The 25,146-nt window shown below is 41.5% G+C and overlaps 1 protein-coding gene across 1 annotated transcript in view; it reads right to left on the bottom strand.

Annotated features, from left to right (window-relative positions):
• MYO1H (myosin IH) overlaps positions 1 to 25,146 on the bottom strand; it is a 202,391-nt gene that overhangs the window by 111,646 nt on the left and 65,599 nt on the right. The window contains exons 2-5 of the mRNA XM_002823726.4: positions 11,098 to 11,259; positions 6,457 to 6,572; positions 3,334 to 3,532; positions 2,118 to 2,198 (exon numbers count right to left, since the gene is read on the bottom strand). Coding sequence (XP_002823772.4) covers positions 2,118 to 2,198; positions 3,334 to 3,532; positions 6,457 to 6,572; positions 11,098 to 11,223 — 522 coding nt within the window. The 5' untranslated portion in view covers positions 11,224 to 11,259. The remainder of the gene's footprint in view (positions 1 to 2,117; positions 2,199 to 3,333; positions 3,533 to 6,456; positions 6,573 to 11,097; positions 11,260 to 25,146) is intronic.

The following is a 25,146-nucleotide window of genomic DNA, read 5'->3' as shown; positions in this document are numbered from 1 at the left end:
AGAATTTTTAAGAGATAGGGTCTTGCTCTGTTGCCCAGGCTGGAGTGCTGTGGCCTGATCATGGCTCATTATAACCTCAAATGCCTGGACTCAAACAATTCTCCCACCTCAGCCTCCCAAGTAACTAGGACTATAAGCGTGCACCACTGTTCCTTGCTATTTTGTTTTTGTTTTTTGTAAAGGCAAGGTCTCACTATGTTGCCCAGGCTGGTCTTGAACTCCTGGACTCAAGCAATCCTCCCACCTCGGCCTCCCAAAGTGCTGGGATTACAGGTGTGAGTCACCATGCCTGACCTTCAGATGCTAGCATTTTTTTTTTTTTTTTTTTTTTTGAGACAGAGTCTCACTCTCTTGCTCAGGCTGGAGTGCAGTGGCACAATCTGGGCTCACTGCAACCTCTGCCTCCCAAGTTCAAGTGATTCTCATGCCTCAGCCTCCCGAGTAGCTGGGACTACAGGTGTGCGCCACCACGCTCGGCTAATTTTTCTATTTTTATTAGAGACAGGGTTTCACCATGTTGGCCAGGCTGGTCTCGAACTCCTGACCTCGGGTGATCCACCCACCTCGGCCTCCCAAAGTGCTGGGATTACAGGTGCGAGCCACCAGACCTGGCCCGGATGCTAGAAATTTTTATGTCTTGATCTGGGTGGTGGTTACAGAGGTGGACACATACATAAAAATTCACTGGGCTATCCCCATGTTTTACAGCCTTTTCAGTATATGTGTCGAAGTTCCAAAAAAATTTTCAAATACACATAGCTATTACATTTCTTTCCAAATCCACCAGAGGCCCCCATCCCAGCCTCTGGGAAATCCTTGAGCCAGTTTGTCCTCATCATTGAGCTCCATGCTCATACAGCTGCTGCTCCCCCATGTGTCATTTTACCATTCGGAATTATGAGCCCTTGAGAATTCTGCCTTCCTTTCCTGTTTACCTTAGCCCCACTTCTGTGTCTAACACAGCCATGCTCATTCACTTACGCATTGTCCATGGCTGCTTTCATGCTACAAGAGTGGACTTGGGTCATTGTGACTGTATGGCTGAATGGCTCACAAAGCCTAAAATATTTACTATCTGGCTGTATCCGAAAAAGAGTGCTAGCCTCTGCCAGGTAAGCAGGTATGCCTAAACAATATGTTGTTTACTTGCGTCTTTTTTTTGAGATGAAGTTTCGCTCTTGTTGCCCGGGATCCAGTGCAGTGGTGCCAACTGCAACCTCCACCTCCCAGATTCAAGCAATTCTCCTGCCTCAGCCTTCCGAGTAGCTGGGATTACAGGTGCACACCACCATGCATGGCTAATTTTTTGGTTTTTTTTTTTTGTTTGTTTGTTTGTTTGTTTTTTAAGAGATGGGGTTTCACCATGTTGGCCAGGCTGGTCTTGAAATCCTGACCTCAGGTAATCCACCCACCTTGGCCTCCCAAATTGCTGGGATTATAGGCATGAGCCGCTGCGTCCAGCCCTTGTGATTTGTTTTTAAGCTTAATGGAAAAAATGACATCATGCTGGCATACAGTATGTTCCCAAGACCCATCCACATGAGGTGTAGCTGTGGTTCATTTGCTCTCTGCAGTGTAATGCCTGATGGTGTGAACACACAACAATGTAATCATTCTCCTGTCGATGGACATTTCAGTTCTCTCCAGATGTGTTGGTGGTGTTCAATCCATTTACTTGCTCATGATGATGAGCAGCTCTCTTATGGACATGCTTACGCATCTGTACAGATATCTCTGGGAGAGGGATGGTTGCACCTTAGATTATGTTTTTTCAGCTTCCTAAGATAGCGTCATATCTCTGGTACAACCCATTATTTTCCAATAATTTTCCAATATTTTACACCCCACCAGCAATGTGTAAGAATTCCTTATGATCCATATCTTCATCAACACCTGGTATAGATCAGACTTTTTAGTTTTTGCCCATCCAGATGGTATAAAACGTTATCTCATTGTGGTCTTTATTTGCATTTCCTAAAACTAGCACTAACCCTGGATATTTTTTTAAATGGCTTGAGCCAAAAAATACCATTCTCCCCTTAAGGGGCCTTGGCTTGGGTTCCGTCACTGGCAAAATAAGGGGTCCCCATGAACCAGTAATAGGAGCTTCAGTGTACCTGAAAATCAAATTGTATATCCATGTATTTCCCAAATCTGCTGGAGTTGTCATTCCGGAGCGTTCTGGCATTTCCAAAAGCCTTGGAATACAAAGTGTCATTCACTGTCATTTAAGCTCACCATGCGTGTCAAATTCCTGACCCCAAATAATACACTTATTACGAAAATGGAGGAGAGAGAGCGGAAGGAGCCAGGGAGGAAAGGCATGCTTTATCTTCTAAGAAGGAATCGCTAACTATAGAGAATTTAATGCCAAACACTAGATATGGACCCGGGGAGAAAAGGGGAACAATATCTTCTTCCTAGAATCCAATCTAGGAGTATATTGGAAATGGTCTCAGGAGGGGTACATAGAACCCTAGCCCCATGCTGTTCTAGAAATCACAGTTGACAGCTCCCATCACCAGACCCCTTTTTATATCACGTTGTTCTGCTCAAAGGGTCCACTGGGAAAATTCCTTCAACTATAAACATCTTCATTTATAGAAAGGGCCACAAAAACAGAGGAGAAATGACTTGTTCAGCAAGTCAGTGAATTGCAATAGTGGAAGTAATCATAACCAAAATAATTTTAACTCAATAATAAGAAAACTATTAATAAATAATACATTATTTTTGGTGCTTCCTAATTCTGCTGTGTGCTTTTTGTGCATCTGTTTCACTTAATCCTCAAAACTTCTCAGGCTGGGCGTGGTGGCTCACGCCTGTAATTACAGCACTTTGGGAGGCTGATGCAGGCAGGTCACCTGAGGTCAGGAGTTCGAGACTAGCCTGGCCAACATGGCGAAACCCCGTCTCTACTAAAAATGCAAAAAATTAGCTGGGAATGATGGTACATGCCTATAGTCCCAGCTACTTGGGAAGCTGAAGCAGGAGAATCGCTTAAACTCAGGAGGAGGAGGTTTCTGTGAGCCAAGATTGTGCCACTGTACTCCAGGCCTGGGTGACAGAGAGAGACACTGTCTCAAAAAAAACAAAACAAAACAAAACAAAACAAAAACCAAATGTCTTAAAAGGTAGGTACTATAAGCAGACCCATTCAACAAATGGGGAAATGGGCTTAGTTCCAGGTCACAACCTTAACTGTGACGCTATCTGTGTGACCCCTTTCCTTAACAGTGACCTGCCCATTTTGACTGACCTGCCCAGACAGGATTTGTCTCACTTAGTGACCTCCCTGGAACTCCCTTCGATTGGTCCCCAGAGATCGCTTACCTCCAGCACTGGGTTGGAGAGCAGCAGTCTGTCACGGGCTATTTGTAGTGACTGGGTCATTGGGCAGGTCACTGCAAAATACTGGAGAATTTTCTTGGAGGCCTCCGTTTTCCCTGCCCCACTCTCTCCAGAAATGAGGATGAAATGGTTATTTAGTTCAGAGCACATCATTCGGTAAGCGTTGTCAGCTATAGCGTAGCTGGAGGAGGAGTGAGACAGAAACAAATTGGTTTTAATGGTACTTCCCTTGACTCTGACACCCACCAAAGAAGAAAAATGAGGTGCTCCATCTCCAGGAAGCCACATCCGGACTGTGGTACAAGGACAATGAGCTCAAACACATATCAAACCCTTTCCATAGGCAGGGCACAGTGGCTCATGCTTGTAATCCCAGCACTCTGGGAAGCTGAGGCGGGTGGATCACTTGAGGTCAGGAGTTCGAGACTAGCCTGGCCAACATGATGAAACCCCCTCTGTACTAAAAAAAAAGATACAAAAATTAGCCAGGTATGGTGGTGCACGCTTGTAATCCCAGCTACTCGGGAGGCTGAGGCAGGAGAATTGCTTGAACCCGGGAGGCAGAAGTTGCAGTGAGCCAAGATTGCGCCATTGCACTCCAGCCTGGGCAACAGAGCAAGACTCTGTCTCAAAAACACCAAAAACAACAACAACAAAACAAACAAACAAAAAACAAAACAAAAAAACCCAAACCCAAAAAACAAAAAAACAAAAAATTCTCTACCACGACCCACTGACTAATCAAATATAGAGTGTACTAGATATCAAAACTCAAATAATAGAAGAGTTAAAAGGAAGAATTTGAGCAGTAATTTTTTTTTTTTTTTTTTTTTTTTTGAGATGGAGTCTCGCTCTGTCGCCCAGGCCAGAGTGCAGTGGCACGATCTGGGCTCATTGCAACCTCTGCCTCCCAAGTTCAAGCGATTCTCATGCCTCAGCCTCCCGAGTAGCCGGGATTATAGGTGCGCACTACCACGCCCAGCTAGTTTTTTTATTTTTAGTAGAGACAGGGTCTCACCACGTTGGTCAGGCTGGTCTGGAACTCCTGACCTCGTGATCCACCTGCCTCAGCCTCCCAAAGTGCTGGGATTACAGGTGTGAGCCACCGCGCCTGGCCTGAAAATATTTTTTAAAGTTCACCAAATTTATGTTTTTAATCCATCAACATGTTTTATAAGAATAAGCCAGCTACTAAGTTATATCTCCAAGAGACGTTCTATTAACTGTAGGTGAAAATAACAATCTTGTCTAAATACTAAATAATTCGATTCAATAAACAGAATAAGATCTCATGTATTTTTTCCCTCAAAACCTAGAATACTAAAAATGGAGTGGCAGGAAACCAAAGAGATTAACAAACTTCAGTGATATCTTTAGGACAAGAGGTAAAACTATGAGAAGCGCTTTATCTTCAAGATCAGACACCAAAGCATGAAGGTATCCCAGGAATATAACCCGAATACGAGGCAGAGTTCCAAAGCCATTTCGGCTTTTAATACATGGTGGTGGCTGGGCATGGTGGCTCACACCCGTAATCCCAGCACTTTGGGAGCCTGAGGCAGGCAGATCGCTTGAGCCCAGGAGTTCGAGACCAGCATGGGCAACACACTGAGACCCTGCCTCTACAAAAATTACAAAAATTAGCCAGGGTGGTGGTGTGTGCCTGTAAGTCCTGGCTACTTAGGAGGCTGAGGTTGGAGGATCACCTGAGCTCTGGGAGGTAGAGGCTGTAGGGATCCATTATTGTGTCACTGCTCTCCAGTCCGGGTGACAAAGCGAGACCCTGTCTCAACATATATATGGCGGTGATGCAGAAAGGCTCATAAGTGCCTTAGAAAGTGGAATAGCTCAGTCACCAAGACAACAGAGGCAGAATCTAAATATTAGCCTAGAAGTCAAGAGGGAGAAAAACTAGAAAATTCAGCAAAGCCTGGGCAAGAAAAAATTGCTCATCTTTCCTTCTTTTTGGAAGTTGTTGTTTTGAATGTTAAATAACTATTAGAAAGTTTGGCCAGTTAGGCATAGTGACAAACAAACAGCATTATTTAGCAGAAAATATGGGTTACACATTATTTTCAAATACAAGGGAAATTATTTAAAATGGTAAGGTTTTAAGGCCTAAAAATGTCCTCAAGTTTGTGAAAACTGATATCGAAGTGGTTATATTTTCTAGCTTCTGTGAAATGGCTCTAGAAACTCTGAATTAGTGTGTAACTAACCAGTAATCTCTAACTACAGGCAAATTTTTATTTCAGTCCCTTTTAATTAACTTCTGAATTAAATGAGAAATCTAAACAGATTGTTTTTTACAGCGTCAGTTACATGTTAAGAAGGAAACATGGTGTTTGGAGACAAGAGATCTGAGTTCAGGTGAATAATTCTACCCCGTCAGCTTATAGTGTTACATAAAAACAAATTCTGGCCATACTGCAAGCGAGTATGTATTTTCAAAAATTTGCATAAAACAGAATAAAATGTTATGTACTAAAAATATAATCACCCTCTACAAATTATTATTACCATAATAATTATACATAGGGGAGAGGAATGAAGAAATTTGCACCTCTTAAGCTTCCACAGCCCTGGGAAGTTTCTACCAATGAGCAGTCTTCTTAGCCGCTATGATACTCAGGCACCAGTAGATGGCACTATAGCAACCCTCTTCCCGGAGAAGACATCTCTCCAGCCACACTCAAATTTCTCAGCAGTTACACAAAGGTTGCACCTCTTTTCATATTTAAGCTGAGACTCCATAAAGACCCTCTAAAGTTTTCTACTACTTTGGAAGACTTACTTCACAAGAAGGCAAAGGCCTAAATGAGGTACAGAACCTAATAAACATGCATCAAGGATTTAGATGGATGGATGGATATATCGATGGATAGGTAGGTAGGTGGATAGGTAAATGGATGGATGGATAGGTGGATGGATGGATATGTGGATGGATGGATAGATAGGCAGATGGATAGGTGGATGAATGGATGGGTGGGTGGATGGATGGATGGATGGATGAATGGACGGACAGATGCATGGTGAGAAGGAAGGAGAGAGAGGAAGGGGAAAAAGAAAAATCCTCCTAGTGATGATCCTGTGGATGCTACTTACACATGTGGTGGCAGTTCAAAGAAATTGACCCCTTGATAAAGTTCCATCTGGCTCACAGTGTAGATTCCGAGCTCCTGGTATGGATTCACGGACACAAGGAGGGTACCAATATATGTCTAGAGAAATGGACCAAGCACAAGTGAGGAATTCTGGGGTGCAAGAGACTGTCACACATGATGATCCCCATGTGTTCATTCCACATGGAGGATTTAAAATGATAAATCAGGCAGGGTCTCTGCTGGGAGCTTACATGGTGGGTGTATGAGGGAGACAGCAGACAAACAGCTGAGGAATGAAGACAGCTGCAGGAAGAAATCAGTGTTAAGAAAGGTGTACATGGCTGGGCGCGTTGGCTCATGCCTGTAATCCCAGCACTTTGGGAGGCCGAGGCGGGCAGATCACAGGTTAGGAGATCGAGACCATCCTGGCTAACATGGTAAAACCCCATCTCTACTAAAAATACAAAAAATTAGCCAGGCATGGTGGTGCACGCCTGTAGTCCCAGTTACTCGGGAGGCGGAGGCGGGAGAATCTCTTGAACCCAGGAAGTGGAGGTTGCAGTGAGCCGAGATCAGCCACTGCACTCCAGCCCTAGTGACAGAGCGAGACTCCGTCTCAAAAAACTAACTAAATACATAAATAAAAAGAAAGGTATACATAGCATAACGAGGGTACAAACAATAAAGGCAGGCCATATTAGCAGGCATGGGGAAGTCGTCGTCTTTCTTCTTTCCCTTCCTCCTGCTCTTCCTCTTTTTTTTTTTTTTTTTGAGACAGAGTCTCACTTTGCTGCCCAGGCTGGAGTGCAGTGGCTCGATCTTGGCTCATTGTGACCTCTGTCTCCCGGGTTCAAGTGATTCTCCTCAGCCTCCTATAGCGGGGATTACAGGCATGCACCACCATGCCCAGCTAATTTTGTATTTTTAGTAGAGATGAGGTTTCACCATGTTGGCCAGGCTGGTCTTGAACTCCTGACCTCAGGCGATCTGCCTGCCTCAGCCTCCCAAAGTGCTGGGATTACAGGCGTGAGTCACCGCGCCTGGCCGGGAAGACTTCTTTAAAGGAGGTGACACCTGAGCAGAGCTTGAAGGATGAGGAGCCAGCTGTGAACAAAGTAGGCAGGAAGGGCATTTCAGGCTGAAGGGATACATGAGGCAGGCTAGGGGCATGAGAGGCCATTGTGGTTGAAGCCCGAGTGAGGGAAGAATGGAGACTAGCAAGAGAGGATGTCGAAGATGGAGCAGGCTCAGATCATACAGTCTCTGTGGGCTCCCATGAGGAATTGGGGTTTTATTCTAAATGCAGTGTATGGCAGAGATACCACCCTCCCCTACTGAAATGAAATACCTGCCCTACAAAGATTTCATGATGAAAATGCCAAAAGCAATTGTAACAAAAGCAAAAATTGACAAACGGGATCTAATTAAACTAAAGAACTTCTGCACAGCAAAAGAAACTATCACCAGAGTGAACAGGCAACCTACAGAATGGGAGAAAAGTTCTGCAACCTATCCACCTGACAAAGGTCTAGTATCAAGTCTACAAGGAATTTAAACAAACTTACAAGAAAAAACAATCCCATTAAAAAGTGGGCAAAGGAAATAAACAGACACTTCACAAAAAGAAGACATACATGCAGCCAACAATCATATGAAAAAAAGCTCAACACCACCGATCATTACAGAAATGCAAATCCAAACCACAATGTGATATCATCTCATACCAGTCAGAATGGCGATTATTAAAAAGTAAAAAAACAACAGATGCTGGCAAGGCAGTGGAGAAAAAGGAAGGCTTTTACACTGTTGGTGGAAGTGTAAATTAGTTCAACCACTGTGGAAAACAGTGTGGCGATTCCTCAAAGATATAGAGGCAGAAATACCATTTGACCCAGCAATCCCAAAGAAATATAAATCATTCTATTATAAAGATACATGTACACGTGTGCTCACTGCAGCACTATTTACAACATCAAAGACATGGAATCAACCCAAATGCCCATCAATGATGGACTGAATAAAGAAGATACAGTGCATATACACTATGGAATACTATGTAGCCATAAAAAGGAACGAGATCATGTCCTTTGCTGGGACATGGAAGTAGCTAGAAGCCCTTATCCTCAGCAAACTAATGCAGGAACAGAAAACCAAACACTGCATGTTCTTGCTAATAAGTGGGAACTAAATGATGAGGACACATGGACACATTTGTGGGGGGTGGGGAGGGGGGAACAACACACACTGGGGCTTGTTGCAGGGGACAGAGAGCATCAGGAAGAATAGCTAATGCCTGCTGGTCTTAAAACCTTGGTGATGGGTTGATCTGTGCAGCAAACCACCACAGCACGTTTACCTATGTAACAAACCTGCACATCCTGCACGTGTACCCCTGAAGTTAAAAGTTGAAGACACAAAAAAAGAGAAATACCTCCCTAAACTATTACATGAATGGATAACTTTAAGAGGGGAGCACGTAACCTGATTTATGGTTCTTTAAGGTCTCTCTGGCATTGAGTGAAAATAGGATGGGTGGGCCAGGCTCAGTGGCTCACACCTGTAATCCCAGGACTCTGGGAGGCTGAGGCAGGTGGATCACCCAAGGTCAGGAGTTTGAGACCAGCCTGGCCAACATGATGAAACCCCATCTCTACTAAAAATACAAAAAAATTAGCCAGGCGTGGTGGCGGGTGCCTGTAGTCCCAGCTACTTAGGAGGCTGAGGCAGGAGAATTGCTTGAACCCGGGTGGCGGAGGTTGCAGTGAGCCAAGATCAGGGCCACTGCACTCCAGCCTGGGCAACAGAGTGAGACTCCATATGAAAAAGAAAAAAACAAACAAACAAGAAAATAGGATGGGTATACCTACAAACCTTCTAAAATTGGGCAAAACACTCCCGCTACTGGCACTTATATTCCTAGATTTCAACATTAAACTCTACTCATATTCAAGTTTTTCAAGTACTTACTTATATTTATAATATAACCACTAACATAAGGCTTTTGAAATACAATTATGAATAAACAAAGAGCTCCAAGCTCTTACATAGAAAAAAAATTAATGTACTCCTTGGAAAATACATCTGGTATTCTCAGATTTTCAATGTGTAGCTGTTTCAATTACAGGACGCACTAAAGTATATTAAGATTATGCTAAAATAGCTGGGTGTGGTGGTGTGTGCCTGTAATCCCAGCTACGTGGGAGGCTGAGGCAGGAGGAGTGCTTGAACCCAGGAGTTCAAGACTAGCCTGGGCAACTTAGCAAGACCTAACTCAAAAAAAAAAAAAAAAAACAGATTACACTAAAATCGTTCTCCAATCTCCAGGACAAAACCAAAGCAAAGCAGTTTCACTAAAACCCCATATTACTTCAATCAGTAGAAATTCAGGGTGGAAGACAATTTCTGAAATTTATCCATTCAAATCAGAAACATTTAGCTTAATCGCAATGATCCTGTCATGCCATTTGTACTTCTCTGTACCATGCTATTTTTTCCTTTTCGTGTACATAAAATTAGTTTTTCTATTTCTACAATTAAGGGTTATAATTCTGAAAGTTAGGCTCTGGGATACGTACTCTAAGAAACACCTTGTTTACTTCTTCTGGTATCCTTCGTTTCAACATATAGATTAAGTCACGGGCACCATTACAGACAAAATAGCTATAAGACAATTGTTTTTAAACCGCTTCTGACTGTCTAATTTACTCTTGGCAAAAGCTAATAAAATCTCAAAAAATTAAATAATTTTAATAAAACCCACGACACACACAGGGACACTATGAAGTTTACCCTAGAGGAATTTACCTGAAAAATGACCCTCAAATCAGAGTGTGGTGATAAATGGGAATTTAACAAAAACTGGCTTTTGAATAAAAACTAGATGTGACAAGATCAATCTGAGAAGAGTTTGGTAAGTGCTGCATTCTCGACCCTTGACCATTCGTGGGGTGTGGTGGACAGCTCTTATTTTTGCCTGCTTGGTATCTCTGCCCCTTTCTCCCAACAGAGTCCTTTGGGGAACCCTCTTCCTCAGCTCTCTGTCTATACAGTCCAGGGCTCCAACTCCACCCCTCACCTTCAGGGGCAGGCCTGGTAAGAGCCTGGCCAATCAGAATAGTCTTCATTTCTAGCCATGGGATTGGTTCAGAGACAGGCACATGACCGAAAGTGGGCCAATCAGAGCTGATCAATGTCAGCTTGAGCCATTTACTAGAGCTTATCCCCAGAGGATGGGCTCGCTTCTCCGCGGCAACCCTAAGCTGATAAAATGACAGCCTGGATCTGAGGGCAACCATCTTGCTGCCATGCACTTGAGAAAGAAATGGATGCCTAAGAAAGCAGAGCAGAGATGGAGAAGGAGTCGCCAGACATTGTCTGAAACCCTAGATCTAGTCCCGGGGCCTACAGTTACAGACATGGACAGATTCCCTTTAGTGACTTAGGCTGGTGTAAGTTGGGCCTCTGTCACGGGCAGCCATAAACGTCTTAGCACAAAGGATCGAAGTGCATCTAAGAGTGGCGCCTCAGTATCTCCCTTTAATGTCTAACCTAATAGAGTGCTATTATTCACACTCATCAAAGTCGTGAAGGCAAGAAGGGAACAACCACCCTAGAAAAACAGCTGAGAAGTGTGTCACGTTACATATATGAGGTTCTCGCTGAAACGCTTGCGGAGGTTGTCGACAAAGGCAGATTCGCTGGTGTACGCGTCCAATAGCACAAAATCCTGAACCCCGACCTTGTCTCGGGCAGTCAGCGCCCCTTCCATGTGCAGACGGATGTGTTTCCTCCTCACGTCTTCTTTCTACGGGAAATAGAACATTCTTCAGCAGCTCATCTATTTGGTAATATCTATTACACGTCTAATGTATGGAAATAACAAGATGCTAAACCCTGGGATAGTAGAGAGCCAGCATTAAATTATGCCGTCTTAGAGTTTACAATATGATTGGGGGTACAAGATCATAATCATAAAAAATAGGAATAGCAGCAGCTGACAGGAACCAAGTATTTACTGTTAGGTACTATTCTAAACACTTGACTTATACTGTTTCATTTGATCTTCATTCTGACCCCATGAAATACTATTATTATGCCCATTCTACAGATGAGAAAACTGAGGCATAGGAATGTCATAAGCCATGCCCAAAATCTGCCAAAAGACGGAGCCAGAAAATGAACCTAGACAGCATACCCAGACTTGCTTTCCTGACAACCATGTACTCAATAAATGTTTTTTAAAATCAATGTTTCCTTTATGTTGATTAGTCAGGCTTGAATTTTTTCTTTTTTTAAAGTTAATTTTTCTTTATTTCAATAAGTGTTAATTGTGTAAACTCACTTTGTAATTCTCACATGAGTGGTGAAGAGTTTGGGCCAGAAAGGGAAATTCTTGCTACAGAGGAGTATTTAAGGAAGGACAAACTTGGAATGTTCCTCTCCAAGGGTGGGCTTCAGACGTCACTGGAGAAAGTGTGGCTACAGCCCATTGGATGGCAAAGAATCTCACCAGGATACCAGGGCCAGAGCTGGTTCAGTCACTGGGCAGGCACTGGGCATGACCTTCCTGAGCACAGGCGCTGCTGGATGGGAGACCATGGAGGGGTCCAGGGAAATCAACCTTCCAGGGCTCAGGCAAGCTGTGGCCAGAGGGCAGGTGTGAATTGGGAGAGGGAACAGGAGTAGGTATGAAGCCTGGAGTGTGTGATGTCTGCATCAGGAGGGCTGTGACAAAGTGGTCACCAGGCCCTTGGCCAGAGCTGTGAGGTCACTGAGGGACTATGTTCTCTGGGCACACAGTTAGTGTGTGTCCCACCCACATACCACGTGCAGCAGAATGTACAGTCTGAAAACAAGAAAAAGCAAAACATAGCAAAGGACATCAGGAAGAGAAACCGCCTGCCTTTGCAACGTCCCTCTAGTGACAAAAATGACATTGTGTTCACTTTAAGGAGAAATGCCTAAAGCGTGCAGTTTGTTATTGCTCAGCAGGTAATGAAGGGTGAATTTGGATCTGAGAGGCAATAAATTGACAACTGGTACATATGAATATGCAAAGGTCCTAGCATAGCCAAAGTAAACTTGCAAAAGAAAAACAAAGCTAGAATAAGATTGTGTTTAATAAGACTGCGTCTCAATTGATTTTCAGCAGAGGTCCCAAAACAATTCAGCACAGAAATGGAAAACATTTCCATCCAATGGTGCAGGAACAACTAGATATTTATAAAGAAAAAAATTGCAGTTGTGTGTGGTGGCTCACAGCTGTGATCCCAGCACGTTGGGATGCTGAGGCAGGAGGATTGCCTAAAGCCAGGAGTTGGAGATGAGCCTGGGCAACACAGGGAGACTCCCATCTCTACTTAAAAATATATAAATAGAAAAAAAGTAAAAATGCATTTCAGTCCCTGTATTACATTACACTACACTACACACACATACACACACATATATGAACTTGAGATGCATCTTAGACCTAAATGCAAATTTAAAATCTATATAAAGCCACTGGAAGTAAACAAGGGGACCATCTTTGTAACCAGGGGAAGGCAAAGGTTTCTTAGATGAGAGCCAGGAAAAAATAACAATAAAAGACACAAAATAAGAAATCAGACTTCACCAAATATAAAGCTTCTCATTAGAAGACACTGTTAAGAAAATAGGCAAGTCACAGAAGAGCAGAAGATATTCACAAAACATATAGCCGCAAGAATTTGTATCCAGAATAAAAGACACCTATAGTCCAATAACAAAAAGAGAAACCCAATGAAAATTTGGCAAAAGACTTGAATAGACATTTCACAAAGGAAGATAGACAAATTGGCAATACACACATAGAAAAATGGTCAACATTGTTAGTCATCGGGGAAACACAACTTAAAACCACAATGAGATACCACCAGAATAGTTAAAATTAAAAACACTGACAACACCAAATACTGGTGAGGATGCGGAGCAGACAGAATTCTCTCACACTTCTGGTAGGAATGCAAAGAGAATCACTTTGGGAAAAAGGTCTGGCAGTTTCTAATGAAGTTAACCATGCCTCTATTCTTCGATCCAGCGATTCCACTCCTAAGTATTTACACAAGAGAAATGTAAACATATGTCTACAAAAAGACTTGAACATGAAGTTCAACTCATGCTCAACTTTATTCAGAACGGCCCCTAACTGGAAACAATCCAAATCCCCATCAACTGGAGAATGGCTGCGGCCCATCTGTACAATAGAAGGAGGACAGCAATAAAAGAGAAATAACGGGTACATGCAAGAGCATGGATGACTCTCACAGATATTATGCTGAGTGAAAGAGCCCAGACACAAAAGACTCGTACTGTAGGATTCCATTGATATGGCACTCTGGGACAAGCAAAACTAATCCACAGTGAAAAATCAGAACAATTGTTGCCTAGTTGAGGAGTTGTCAGGCAAAGGACATTTTTGGAGTGATGAAAACATTCCATATCATGATAGGGCTGTGGGTTACATGAGTGTATCTATTGGTCAAGATAAATCGTTAAAATTGTGTGCATTTCACTATATGTAAATTTTATTTTTGAAAAAGAACCGTAAAAAATAAGTGGGGAAGAGGTAGAGATTGGCTGGAGGTATGAATGTAAACGGAATGGCAGAATGTTAATTGTTAAAGCTAGGTGGTGGGTAGAGGGGGATTTATGATACTATTCTGTTTACTTTGCATAAATTTGAAGTTTTCCATAAAAAAAGTTTTAAAAAACAGAATGGCCACCAGATGTCTCCCTACACTAGCCAAATGGAGCTAGAAGAGCCTTAATCGCTAGCAACCTAACATTCAAAACAATGCATTTAGATCAAACAATATTTTAGTGATTTCAGGCTGGGCGTGGTATCTCATGTTTGTAATCCTGGCACTTTGGGAGGCCAAGGCAGGCGGATCACTTGAGCCCAGGAGTTTGAAACCAGCCTGAGCAACATGTTGAAACTCTGTCTCTACTAAAAGTACGAAAATTAGCCGGGTGTGGTGGTGCGTGCCTGTAGTCCCAGCTGCTCGTGAGGCTGAAGTGGGAGGATCGCATGAACCTCAGGAGACGGAGGCTGCAATGAGCCATGATTGCACTGCTACACTCCAGCCTAGGCAACAGAGTGAGACATTGTCTTAAAAAAAAAAGAAAAGAAAGAAAAAAAGAAATATTTTAGTAGTCCCAAATATTCCCATGCTGTGCCACATATAGCATAGCATAATGACTAAGACTTTGGAACAAGAGCATTTCCAAGTTCAAATCTCATCTCTGTTGCTTCCTGGAAGTATAATCTTGGGAGAGTCCCAAGTCTCTGTTTCATCTCTATAAAACGGAATTGTAACTGTACTTAACTCATAGGGTTGTCAGTTTCACCAGAACCATGTAAAAAGCACATGGAACCATGCCAGGCACAATTTAAATTCACTGAGTGCTTGCTTTTGTCATGATTAGTATCAATAATCACGATTATTAGAAACATAGTAAAGCAAGTCTGTTGATTAGGAATCAATGAGCCTCTATTAAATTGGAGGTAGGTTGGTGTCTGAAATAATGTCTGGAGCTGCACCCAGAAATATTACTGCAGTCAGGTTGCTGCAGGCAGAGGATGTGGAGATTAACCAAGTTTCTCTCTTAGCCTGGTCCTAAGGATGGGAGGGTGGCGTACTCCTGCAGTCAGCCTAGGAACTGATCTGACTTGAAGCCCAAAGAAATTTGACAAAACCTTGTAGATTAAGGAACACGACAATGATTTTTAACTTGCAAGGGTCAAAGCACACTCCATTCACTTCAGACTAGAGTTTTATTTATTGCAATATTTCAGTTTTAACACCTCGATTCCTTTGTTTGTTGATTTCCAGTTACCTTTTAAAGGGCGTGGGAAAAACGAGAGTGTCCCAATAAGATTGACACGGACCGTCAAAGGGATGAATATTGGGACATAAGGGAGAAGGTAATCAAGAAGTTGGAGTGATTTAGCCTTGACCAAAAAGATGACTAAGAGACTTATAAAGAGAGCATTAAATCCAGATTAAATAAGAGGGAGGAAATTAAAGAGATCTTCAATTACATCTAAGAAAATTAAATTAAATTAAATTAAGTTACATCTAAGAATAACTCCATCTTTGGGGTGATAAAACTGTGGAGGATCCTAACCGTGCATACCCATGGTGCAGGGATCACAGATTCTGCCTGTTACAGGGTTCCAGCAGGTACCATGATTGAGTCAAGCTGCCAGCTGATGGGGACTGGGTTAGACCCAGGAATGAATGGCCATCTCTGGTGTGTAGCTACTGTCTGGCTCCAGCTGGTTGACATCAGGCACAAATATAGGGCCTGTGTTTCCAGAACTTCCGATTATTTAAGTCAGAAGTTTGGAATTACATACCCAGTCCTGTCGTACAATTTACCCTTGCAGGACACTATTTTGCAGCCTCTGCAGCAAGCCACTCTTTGTCTTGGATGGTTTAGACCTGTCGCTCATCTAAAAGCAAGGGATTCAAGGAAACACTCAAACCAGAACCATTATTTTGGAAGTATCATGTACTCAGTGATGATCTGATCATCTTCTACATAATCTAATGCTTGACCCAGTATGCGGAGTCGGGGTGGGGAGATGACAGGGAGGCCACAATATGTGAAAAGGTGGTGAGATGCCGTGGTAGAGGCAGAAATGCCTGCCAGCTATTCCGTGGACTTCCCCACGTTTGCAAACTCCCTTGCAGTTAGGTGGAGTTGCTTGACTACTTCCTGCCAACTGGCTGTAAATAGAAGTGACATTTGTGCAAGACCCTTCCAGTGTTATTAGAATTTCTTTGATACTGCAATGACTGAGAATTTCTTTTGCTGAATGGACAAGCCACAAGATCAAAACAGCCTGGATTCCTGAGCCATCACACGGAGGAGAGATGTCCTGAAGAGTCATCCAGCACAGTAGACTTTGTGTACACAAGAAATAAACTCCTGTTATGGGAAACTTCTGAGTTTGGGGGCTGTTTGTTATTGTAGCTGAAGACTGCTTATCCTGACTAATACACATGCGGAACAGAACTTTTCCACTGGGAGGGCAGCAGTTTGAATGTGAGCCACAGTTCTTGCATGTTAAACTTGGCCAGCTGTTTTGGCTACTACCCTAAAATTCTGGAGGAAGAGTAAGGGCTATTTTTTAAGGGGAGAAGAAGATAGATGATAAGCCCTGAAGCTGTCATTTTTGAATTTTATTTGAAATGTCAAAATCCTTTGTTCAAGGGAAATGTTATAAGAAACCTTAATATGTAAAATTGAGGAAAGCAGACCTTTCTGATTGAAGTAGGGGGTGAGAGTTTCACTGGGTTGCCCCACAGAAACATGGGAGAGGTTCTGGGGAAAGCCTAGGGCAGAGGAGAGTTTGCAAACCACTGCATAGCCCCTGAGCCTTTGTTGCCCAAGCACCATCATTTGAGCACTTCTTTCACATGTATTGTCATTGTCTGTGTACTGCCAGTACTATTTTTTACTTCATCTTTTCTTTATATTTTTTATATATTTGTATATTTATTTATATATATTATTTTAATTCATATTTTTAAAATATATTTTTCCTGTAAATATATATAAAGATTTTTGAAAAGTTCTCATACACAAAACTAACAAAAGTACAACAAACTCAATATACACAGCTTCAACAATGAACGTATGCCTTCCCCTGTTCCAGCTGTGTTTCACTACTCCCCCAACACTGGATTATTTCGAGGTAAATCACAAAACATTATATCGCTTTATGTATAAATATTTTAGTAGGTATCTCTAAAACATAGGAACTCTAAGTTGTGATTACCTATATGTAATCACAACAACATTATCATAAAGAATACCATAATTCCTTAATACTAATTATAATACCTAATGTTCAAATTTCTCTAATTATATATATATTTTACAATTGGTTTGCTCAAATCAGGATCCAAACAAGGTCCACACATTGCATTTAGCCAATGTGTCTCTCAAGTCTCTTTTGTTCTATAGGTTCCCTCCATTTCTTTCTTGCAATTTATTCATAGAGAAAATTGGACAATTTGTCTTGCAGAATTTCCCACATTCTAGGTTTTGTTAATTGCATTCTTAAGGAGTCATTTAACATGTCTTTCTCCTGCATTTCCTGAAAACTGGTCGTTTGAATTAGAGGTCCAATCAGATACAAGACTGATTGGTTTTAGCAAAAAAAAAAAAAAAAAAAAAAAAAAAGACTTCATAGGCAGCATATTATACTTTCAGAAGGAGATACATGAGGGCTGGCTGTCTTTTCAGGATGTCAGTGTTTTCTGATACACACTACCGAAATCCACATTTTCTTAGGAGTTTGATATTCCAGTTCTATCAAACCTTCTTCATTTATTAGATCAGACTGTTCTATAAAGAGAAATTTCCCTTATGAACTATTTGGTTGCCCTGTGGTACAGTTTGTCAGGGAAAGGCAGGATAAATGTTTGATTTGCTAGTTTTCAGAATAATGAGTTGGTTCCACTGCATCCTCCCAAGGTGACAATGAGTTTTTAATATCATTACAAATTAAAGGTTTATATGTATTGGTTATGTTTCATGCCACGATAATTGTTTTTTTTTTTTTTGAGACAGAGTCTTGCTCTGTTGCCCAGGCTGGAGTTTAGTGGCGCAATATTGGCTCACTGCAACCTCCGCCTTCCAGGTTAAAGCAATTCTTGTCCCTCAGCCTCCCGAGTAGCTGGGATTATAGGCACACAGTACCATACCCAGCTAAGTTTTTGTATTTTTAGTAGAGATGGGGTTTCACCATGTTGGCCAGGCTGGTCTCGAACTCCTTACCTCAAGTGATCTGCCTCTCTTGGCCTCCCAAAGTGCTGGGATTACAGGTATGAGCCACTGCGCCCGGCCGACAGTTAACCTTATTGATGCTCTACTTATCCCAAATTTGGCCAGTGGGAACCTATCAACAAGTAGGCTCTTGAATAATTTTTAGTTTAATTTATTATTGTTATTCTGGAGATAGGATTTTTACTCTGTCATCCAGCCTGGACTGCGGTAGTGCAGTCATAGCTCACTGTAATCTTGAACTCCTGAGCTCAAGCCATCCTCTCTCCTCAGCTTCCCAAGTAGCTGGGATTACAGGTGCATGCTGTCACACCTGAGTGATTTGAGTCCTTCTGACATGGTCTTGTCTTTATGAGCTTTCTTGCTTATCAGGATGCCAAGTTCTTTCAAAGCTTATTTATTTTCAACCTAGAGCTTGAATCTTTCATTTCTCCAATAAGCTCTAGTTTCTTTGAGTGGGTAGATGGTAGACACCACATTCATACCCTAGGAGTGGTCATTGCTGCAGGATTGATAATTGTTTCTAGACCTTTTCAATAGCACAAGTATTTTTAAAATAAAATATATTATGAGTTTATTCTGATTCTATCAATTTAATATAGAATGAAGAGGTTTGAACTTAACCTCAGTTTTCTGAGACAGAGTCTCACTCTGTTGCCCAGGCTGGAGTGCAGTGACGTGATCTCACCTCTCTGCAACCTCTGCCTTCTGGGTTCAAGTGATTCTCCTGCCTCAGCCTCCCGGAGTAGTTGGGACTACTGGTGTGGGCCACCATGCCTGGCTAATTTTTGTATTTTTAGTAAAGATGGGGTTTCACCATGTTGGCCAGGCTGGTCTCGAACTCCTGACCTGAAGTGATCTGCCCACCTTGGCCTTCCAAATTCTGGAATTACCAGTGTGAACCATCACACCCAGCCTTAACCTTAGTTTTCTATCTCTTCTCTTTTCTCCCATCCAAAAATTCTAGTTCAATGACACGAGCAATGTTTCATTGGCTTTATTAACAATATACACACAACAGTCTCAAAATAATAATACCAACACTGTCACCAATGGGATTACTGAAAACCATCTAAAACTTTTTGAATTCTTTGTCCTTAGGGTAAACCTCACTGGAATTGTAGAGACACATTACTGTGTTTTTTAAGTTCCCTTGAAATAGTCAATCTCTCTTTCTATGCTAGCAACCAGATGTACATTTTTTTTTTCATTTTACTGTTTATGCCAGGGGATTGATTTTTAAATTTAATTTTGTTTTATAAGTATGTAGAATATTTAATGATGCCAAGGAATAAAATAGGGCATATTCAGAGAACTAGCTCCTGTTCTTACCCTTTCCTCTCCATTCTCTTCCTCCTCCTGTAAACAACTATTTTTTAAATGTTAAAATTGGTCCGGGTGTGGTGGCTCTCGTGTAATCCCAGCACTTTGGGAGGCTGAGGCAGGAAGATCACTTGAGGCCAGGAGTTTGAAACCAGCATGGGCAACAAAGCGAGACCCTATCTCTACAAAAAGTAAAAAATGAAATAAAAATTTTAAAAAGTTAAAATTGCTGGCTGGGCCTGGTGGCTTTTGCCTGTAATACCAGCACTTTGGGAGGCTGAGGTGGGTGGATCACGAGGTCAAGACATCGTCTCCATGCTGGCCAACATGGTGAAACTCCATCTGTACTGAAAATACAAAAATTAGCTGGGTGTGGTGGTGAGCGCCTGTAGTCTCAGCTACTCGGGAGGCTGAGGCAAAAGAATCGCTTGAACCTGGGAAGCGGAGGTTGCAGTAAGCCAAGATTGCACCACTGCACTCTAGCCTGGCAACAGTGTGAGACTCCATCTCAAAAAAAAAAAAAAAAAAAAAAAAAAAAAAAAAAAAAAAAAAGTTTAAAATTGCTAAAACAGTTTCTTTTTTAAATATAAGCAATTTACATGTAGATTTGTTTTCCTCCTTTCTTAGGCAAATGTTTGCCAACTATATATGCTATTTTTCAATCTTGTCTTTTTTGGAGCTTGCTTAGGAGTTGTTTAGAGAGATATTCCTCATTATTTTTTAGAATTGCAAAGTATTTCACTATTTGTGCTTACTATATTACAGTTTACTAAAACAATCCCATAGTGAGGGATCATAACTAGCCTGTCTCTGATAGCAACTGACAGAAACCAATGGCAAAAAACCCTCAATAGCACATAGAAAATCAAACACCACAATCAACTAACACATGTAGACCATTGCACCCAACAACTGGAGCATATACATTTTAGTTCAAAAGCACATAGAACTTTTTAAAAATGGACATTATTCCCAGCCATAAAGTAAATCTCAAGTTTCAAAAGATTGAAATCCTACAGAGCTGAATCTGATCTAGCCCCTAAGTCAGCACTGTCGAATAGAATCTTCTGACATGATGAAAATGTTTGATAGCTTCACTGTTCAGTACAGCAGCCACTAGCCACATGTGTGGCCTTTTAGCACTTGAAATGTGGTGAGACTGAGGAACTGAAATTTGTATTTAATTTTAATTTATTTAAATTTACATAGCCATAGGTGACCAGTGCCTAGTACTCAGGGAGCACAGGTTTAGATCGAACTTCCAGTTCAAAGGACAGTAAGGAATGGAAAAGACATTAAACAATGCTGTAGTATACCATCACCTAAATCCAAACTGGGAGATGCTACAGGAAAATCTAGTTAGTTTCTCCAACATTTGTTGAAGAAAACTACAAGGGAACCTATATTTTAAAAGAGATAAAAGTAGAAAATGCAACTCAAAACCACAATGAGATACCACTTCACACCCACCCCCATCCCTCCCTCCCTCTCTCGCTTCCTCTCACACCATGTAATCTCTCTACACGCTAGCTTCCCTTTACCTTCCACTACGAGTAGAAGCAGCCTGAGGCCCTCACCAGGGAAGATATCAAATAATAAGTGTTGGCAAGGAAGTAAAAAAATTAGAACCCTCATCCACTGTTGGTGGGAATATAAAATGGTGCAGGTTGGGCACAGTGGCGCATGCCTGCAATCCCAGCCTTTTGGGAGGCCCAGGCAGCGGCTTGAGCTCAGGAGTTTGAGACTAGCCTGGGCAGCATAGTGAGACCCCATCTCTACAAAAAATGAAAAAAAAATTAGCTGGGTATGGCGGTGCACACCTGTGGTACCATCTATTTGGGAGGCTGAGGTGGGAGGATTGCTTAAGTCTGGAAGGTCAAGGCTGCAGTAAGCCGTGATCACACCACTGGACTCCAGCCTGGGCAAAAGAGTGAGACCTTAACTCAAAAAAAAAAAAAAAAAAAAGAAAAAAAAGAAAAAGAAAATGGTGCAGCCACTTTGGAAAATATTCTGGTAGTTCCTCCAAAGATTAAACAGAGCTGCCATATGACCCAGCAGTTCCACTCTTAGGTATCTACCCAAGAGAAATGGAAACATGTCCATGATGTGGTGATGATTGCACAACTCTGCAAATATACTAAAAACAAGTGAATTGTACACTTTAAATAGATGCATTGTATGGCATATGAATCAGATCTCAATAAAGCTGTTATTTTAAAAAAGATGAAAAAGGGTTATCAATAATCACAACGTATGGCATACTGGTTATGTTTTTAAAAGATTCTGTATCACTTAGACATAAATACTGAAATAGGGAGGAAATGACATTGTGTCTGGAATTGTATCAGAGTAACCTGGCTATGGGAAATAAGTGGGGAAGGAGGTAAGACATCACTGGCCACGAGCTGATTATTATTCTGGTGGTGACAGTTACTAGGAGATTCATTATACTATTCTTTTTACTTTTATACAAAGCTTATTGGTTGCATGACATATAGAATGTTTACTTTTCATAATACATATTTAAAACGTTTCACAATAAAGTTAAAGATTCTTTAGGAATAAATCTAACAGAAGATATATAAGACTGCTATAGGAGAAAATGATAAGACATTATTGGATAAACAGAATTGATAAAGCCATAAAAGCAGAATGCAGATTGGTGGTTGCCAAATGCTTTGGTTTGGATATGGTTTGTTCCCACCAAGTCTCATGTTGAAATTTGATCCCCAGTGTTGGAGGTGGGGCCTTCTAGGAGGTGTGTGGGTCATAGGCTCCATCCCATGGATCCCTCATGAATAAATTAATGCCCCCCCCTCAGGGTGAGTGAGTTTTCACTCTATTTCTTCCTGGAAGAGCTGGTTATTTAAAAAGAGCCCATCAGGTGATACCTCCACCTCCTCTCTCTTTGCTTCCTCACTCACCACGTGATCTCTGCACATGTTAGTTTCCCTTTATCTTCCACTATGAGGCCCTCACCACGTGCAGATGCCCAATCTTGAACTTTCCAGCCATCAGAATTGTAAGCCAAATAAACCTTTCTTTCTTTATAAACTATTCAGCCTCAAATATTCCTTTATAGCAACACAAAATGGACTAAGACAGCAAGAGATGGTGGGAGGGAACATGAGTGGAAACTGCTTAATGGGAAGATACTTTGGAGTGACGGAAATGTTTTGAAACTATAAAGAGGTGGCGGCTGCACAATATTGTGAGTTTACAAAATGCCACTGAATCTGATTACTTTAAAACAGTTAATTTTACATTATGTGAATTTCACCTCAATACATTTTAAAGGAAAACAATTAGAAGAAATTAAAGAACAATAAAAGGGTATACCATATTCATGAATGGAAAGACTCAGTATTCTAAAGATGTTATGTTCTCCCACACTGGTTCTTAGATTGAATACTATCACAATCAAAATCCCAACAAGTTTAAGTAAAACTTGACAAGCTGCTTCTGAATTTTTTGTGAAATTGCAAAGGACCAAGAATAGCCAAGATAATCTGTATGCAGAACAGCTTATTGTTGTCTGATGACTTGCTCTACTAGTTACCAAGCCATACTGTAAAACTACATTAATCCAAATAGTATGATATTGGTATGGGGATACAAAGACACCAGAGTAACAGAATAGAGAGCCCAGGATCAGACCTACAAATAAATGAACACTTTATGTTGACAAAGGTAGCAGAACAAAGCACTGAGAAAAGGGCAGCCTTTTCCAAATATCATCCTGGGACACTGGGAGGTGTGCGCAAAAAAACTGTATGCCTACTTCATAACCATACAGAAAAGTAATTTTCAGTGGATTAAAGACCTAAATGTGGCAATAAAAAGAAAGGAGTACTGATACATGTTACAACATGGATGAACCTTGAAAACATTATGCTAAGTGAAAGAAGCAGTTACAAAAGGACAACTACTATATGACTTCATTTATATGAAATATCCAGAACAGTGAAATCTATAGACATGGAAAGTGGATCAGTGGTTACCAAGTGCTAGGCAGTTTGAGGTGACTGCTAAAGGGCATGAGATTTCTTTTCAAGGTGTTGAAATGTTCTAAAATTGATTGTGTTGATGGTTGTGTAACTCTGTGAATAAACTAAAAATCTTGAGGTATCCACTCTAAATTGTATGGTGTATGAATTGTACTTCAGTAAGATGGTTACCAAAAAAAAATCTAAATGTGAAAGGCAAAATTATAAAGCTTTAGAAGAGAATATAGAAAATATCTTCATGGCCTTGGGTTAGGAAATAATTTGTTTCTTTCCATTGATTGATTGATTGAGACAGGGTCTTGCTCTGTCGCCCAGACTGGAGTGTAGTTGTGCTATTATAGATTACTGTAGCCTCAAACTTCTGGGCTCAAATGATCGTCTTGCCTCAGCTTCCCAAGTAGTTGAGACCACAGGCACTCACCATCACACCCTGCTAATTTTTGTATTTTTTTGTAGAGAAAGGGTTTTGCCATATTGCCCAGGCTGGTCTCAAACTCCTAGGCTCAAGTGATCCATTTGCCTCGGCCTTCCAAAGTGCTGGGATTACAGGCGTGAGCCACTATGCCCAGCCAGGATTTCTTCATAATTCACATGAAAAAGCATCAGCCATAAATGGAATGATGTACAATCTTGATTACATTAAAATCAATATATTTTGTTTATTAAAAGATATAAAGAGTGAAGCGCAAAGCTATGGAGTTGGGGAAGCTATTTCCAATACATAAAAAGGATCTAGAAATGAATAAGAAAAATCAAACAATTCAATCTAAAAATAAGATGGTGGCAAACAGGCATTTTATATAAAAATTGAATGGCTGGCTGGGTGTGGTGGCTCCCACCTGTGATCTTAACATTTTGGGAGGCCAAGGTGGGCAGATCGCTTGAGGCCATGAGTTTGAGACCAGCGTGGGCAACATGGCAAAACCCCATCTCTATAAAAAAATATGAAAATTAGCTGGGTGTGGTGGTACACGCTTGTAGCCCCAGCAACTCAGGAGGCTGAGGTAGGAGGGTGGTCTGAGCCTGGGAGGTGGAGGCTGAAGTGAGTCAAGATTGTGCCACTGCACTCCAGCCTGGGCAATAGAGCCAGACCTTGTCAAAAAAAAAAAAAAAAAAAAATTCCGCTGGGCATGGTGGCTCACGCCTGTAATCCCAGCACTTTGGGAGGCCAAGGGGGGTGAATCACCTCAGTTCAGGAGTTTGAGGCCAGCCTGGCCAACATGGCGAAACCCCATCTCTACTAAAAATACAAAAATTCGCTAGGCACAGTGGCAGGCATGTGTAATCCCAGCTACTCAGGAGGCTGAGGCAGGAGAATCGCTTGAACCCAGGAGGTGGAGGTTGCAGTGAGCTGAGATCATGCCACTACACTCCAGCCTGGGCAACAGAGCCAGACTTCATATCAAAAAAAAAAAAAAATCAAATGGCCAATACAAATATGAAACGTGCAAATTAATATGCACCGGAATACAATTTTATACTTACCAAACAGACAAAAATTTTAAAGCCTAACAAGACAAGCTGGGAAGGATGTGGAGCAA

Source organism: Pongo abelii, chromosome 10, assembly GCF_028885655.2.
Source record: "Pongo abelii isolate AG06213 chromosome 10, NHGRI_mPonAbe1-v2.0_pri, whole genome shotgun sequence".
NCBI lineage: Eukaryota > Metazoa > Chordata > Mammalia > Primates > Hominidae > Pongo > Pongo abelii.
This window is presented reverse-complemented; position numbering and strand designations above follow the sequence as displayed.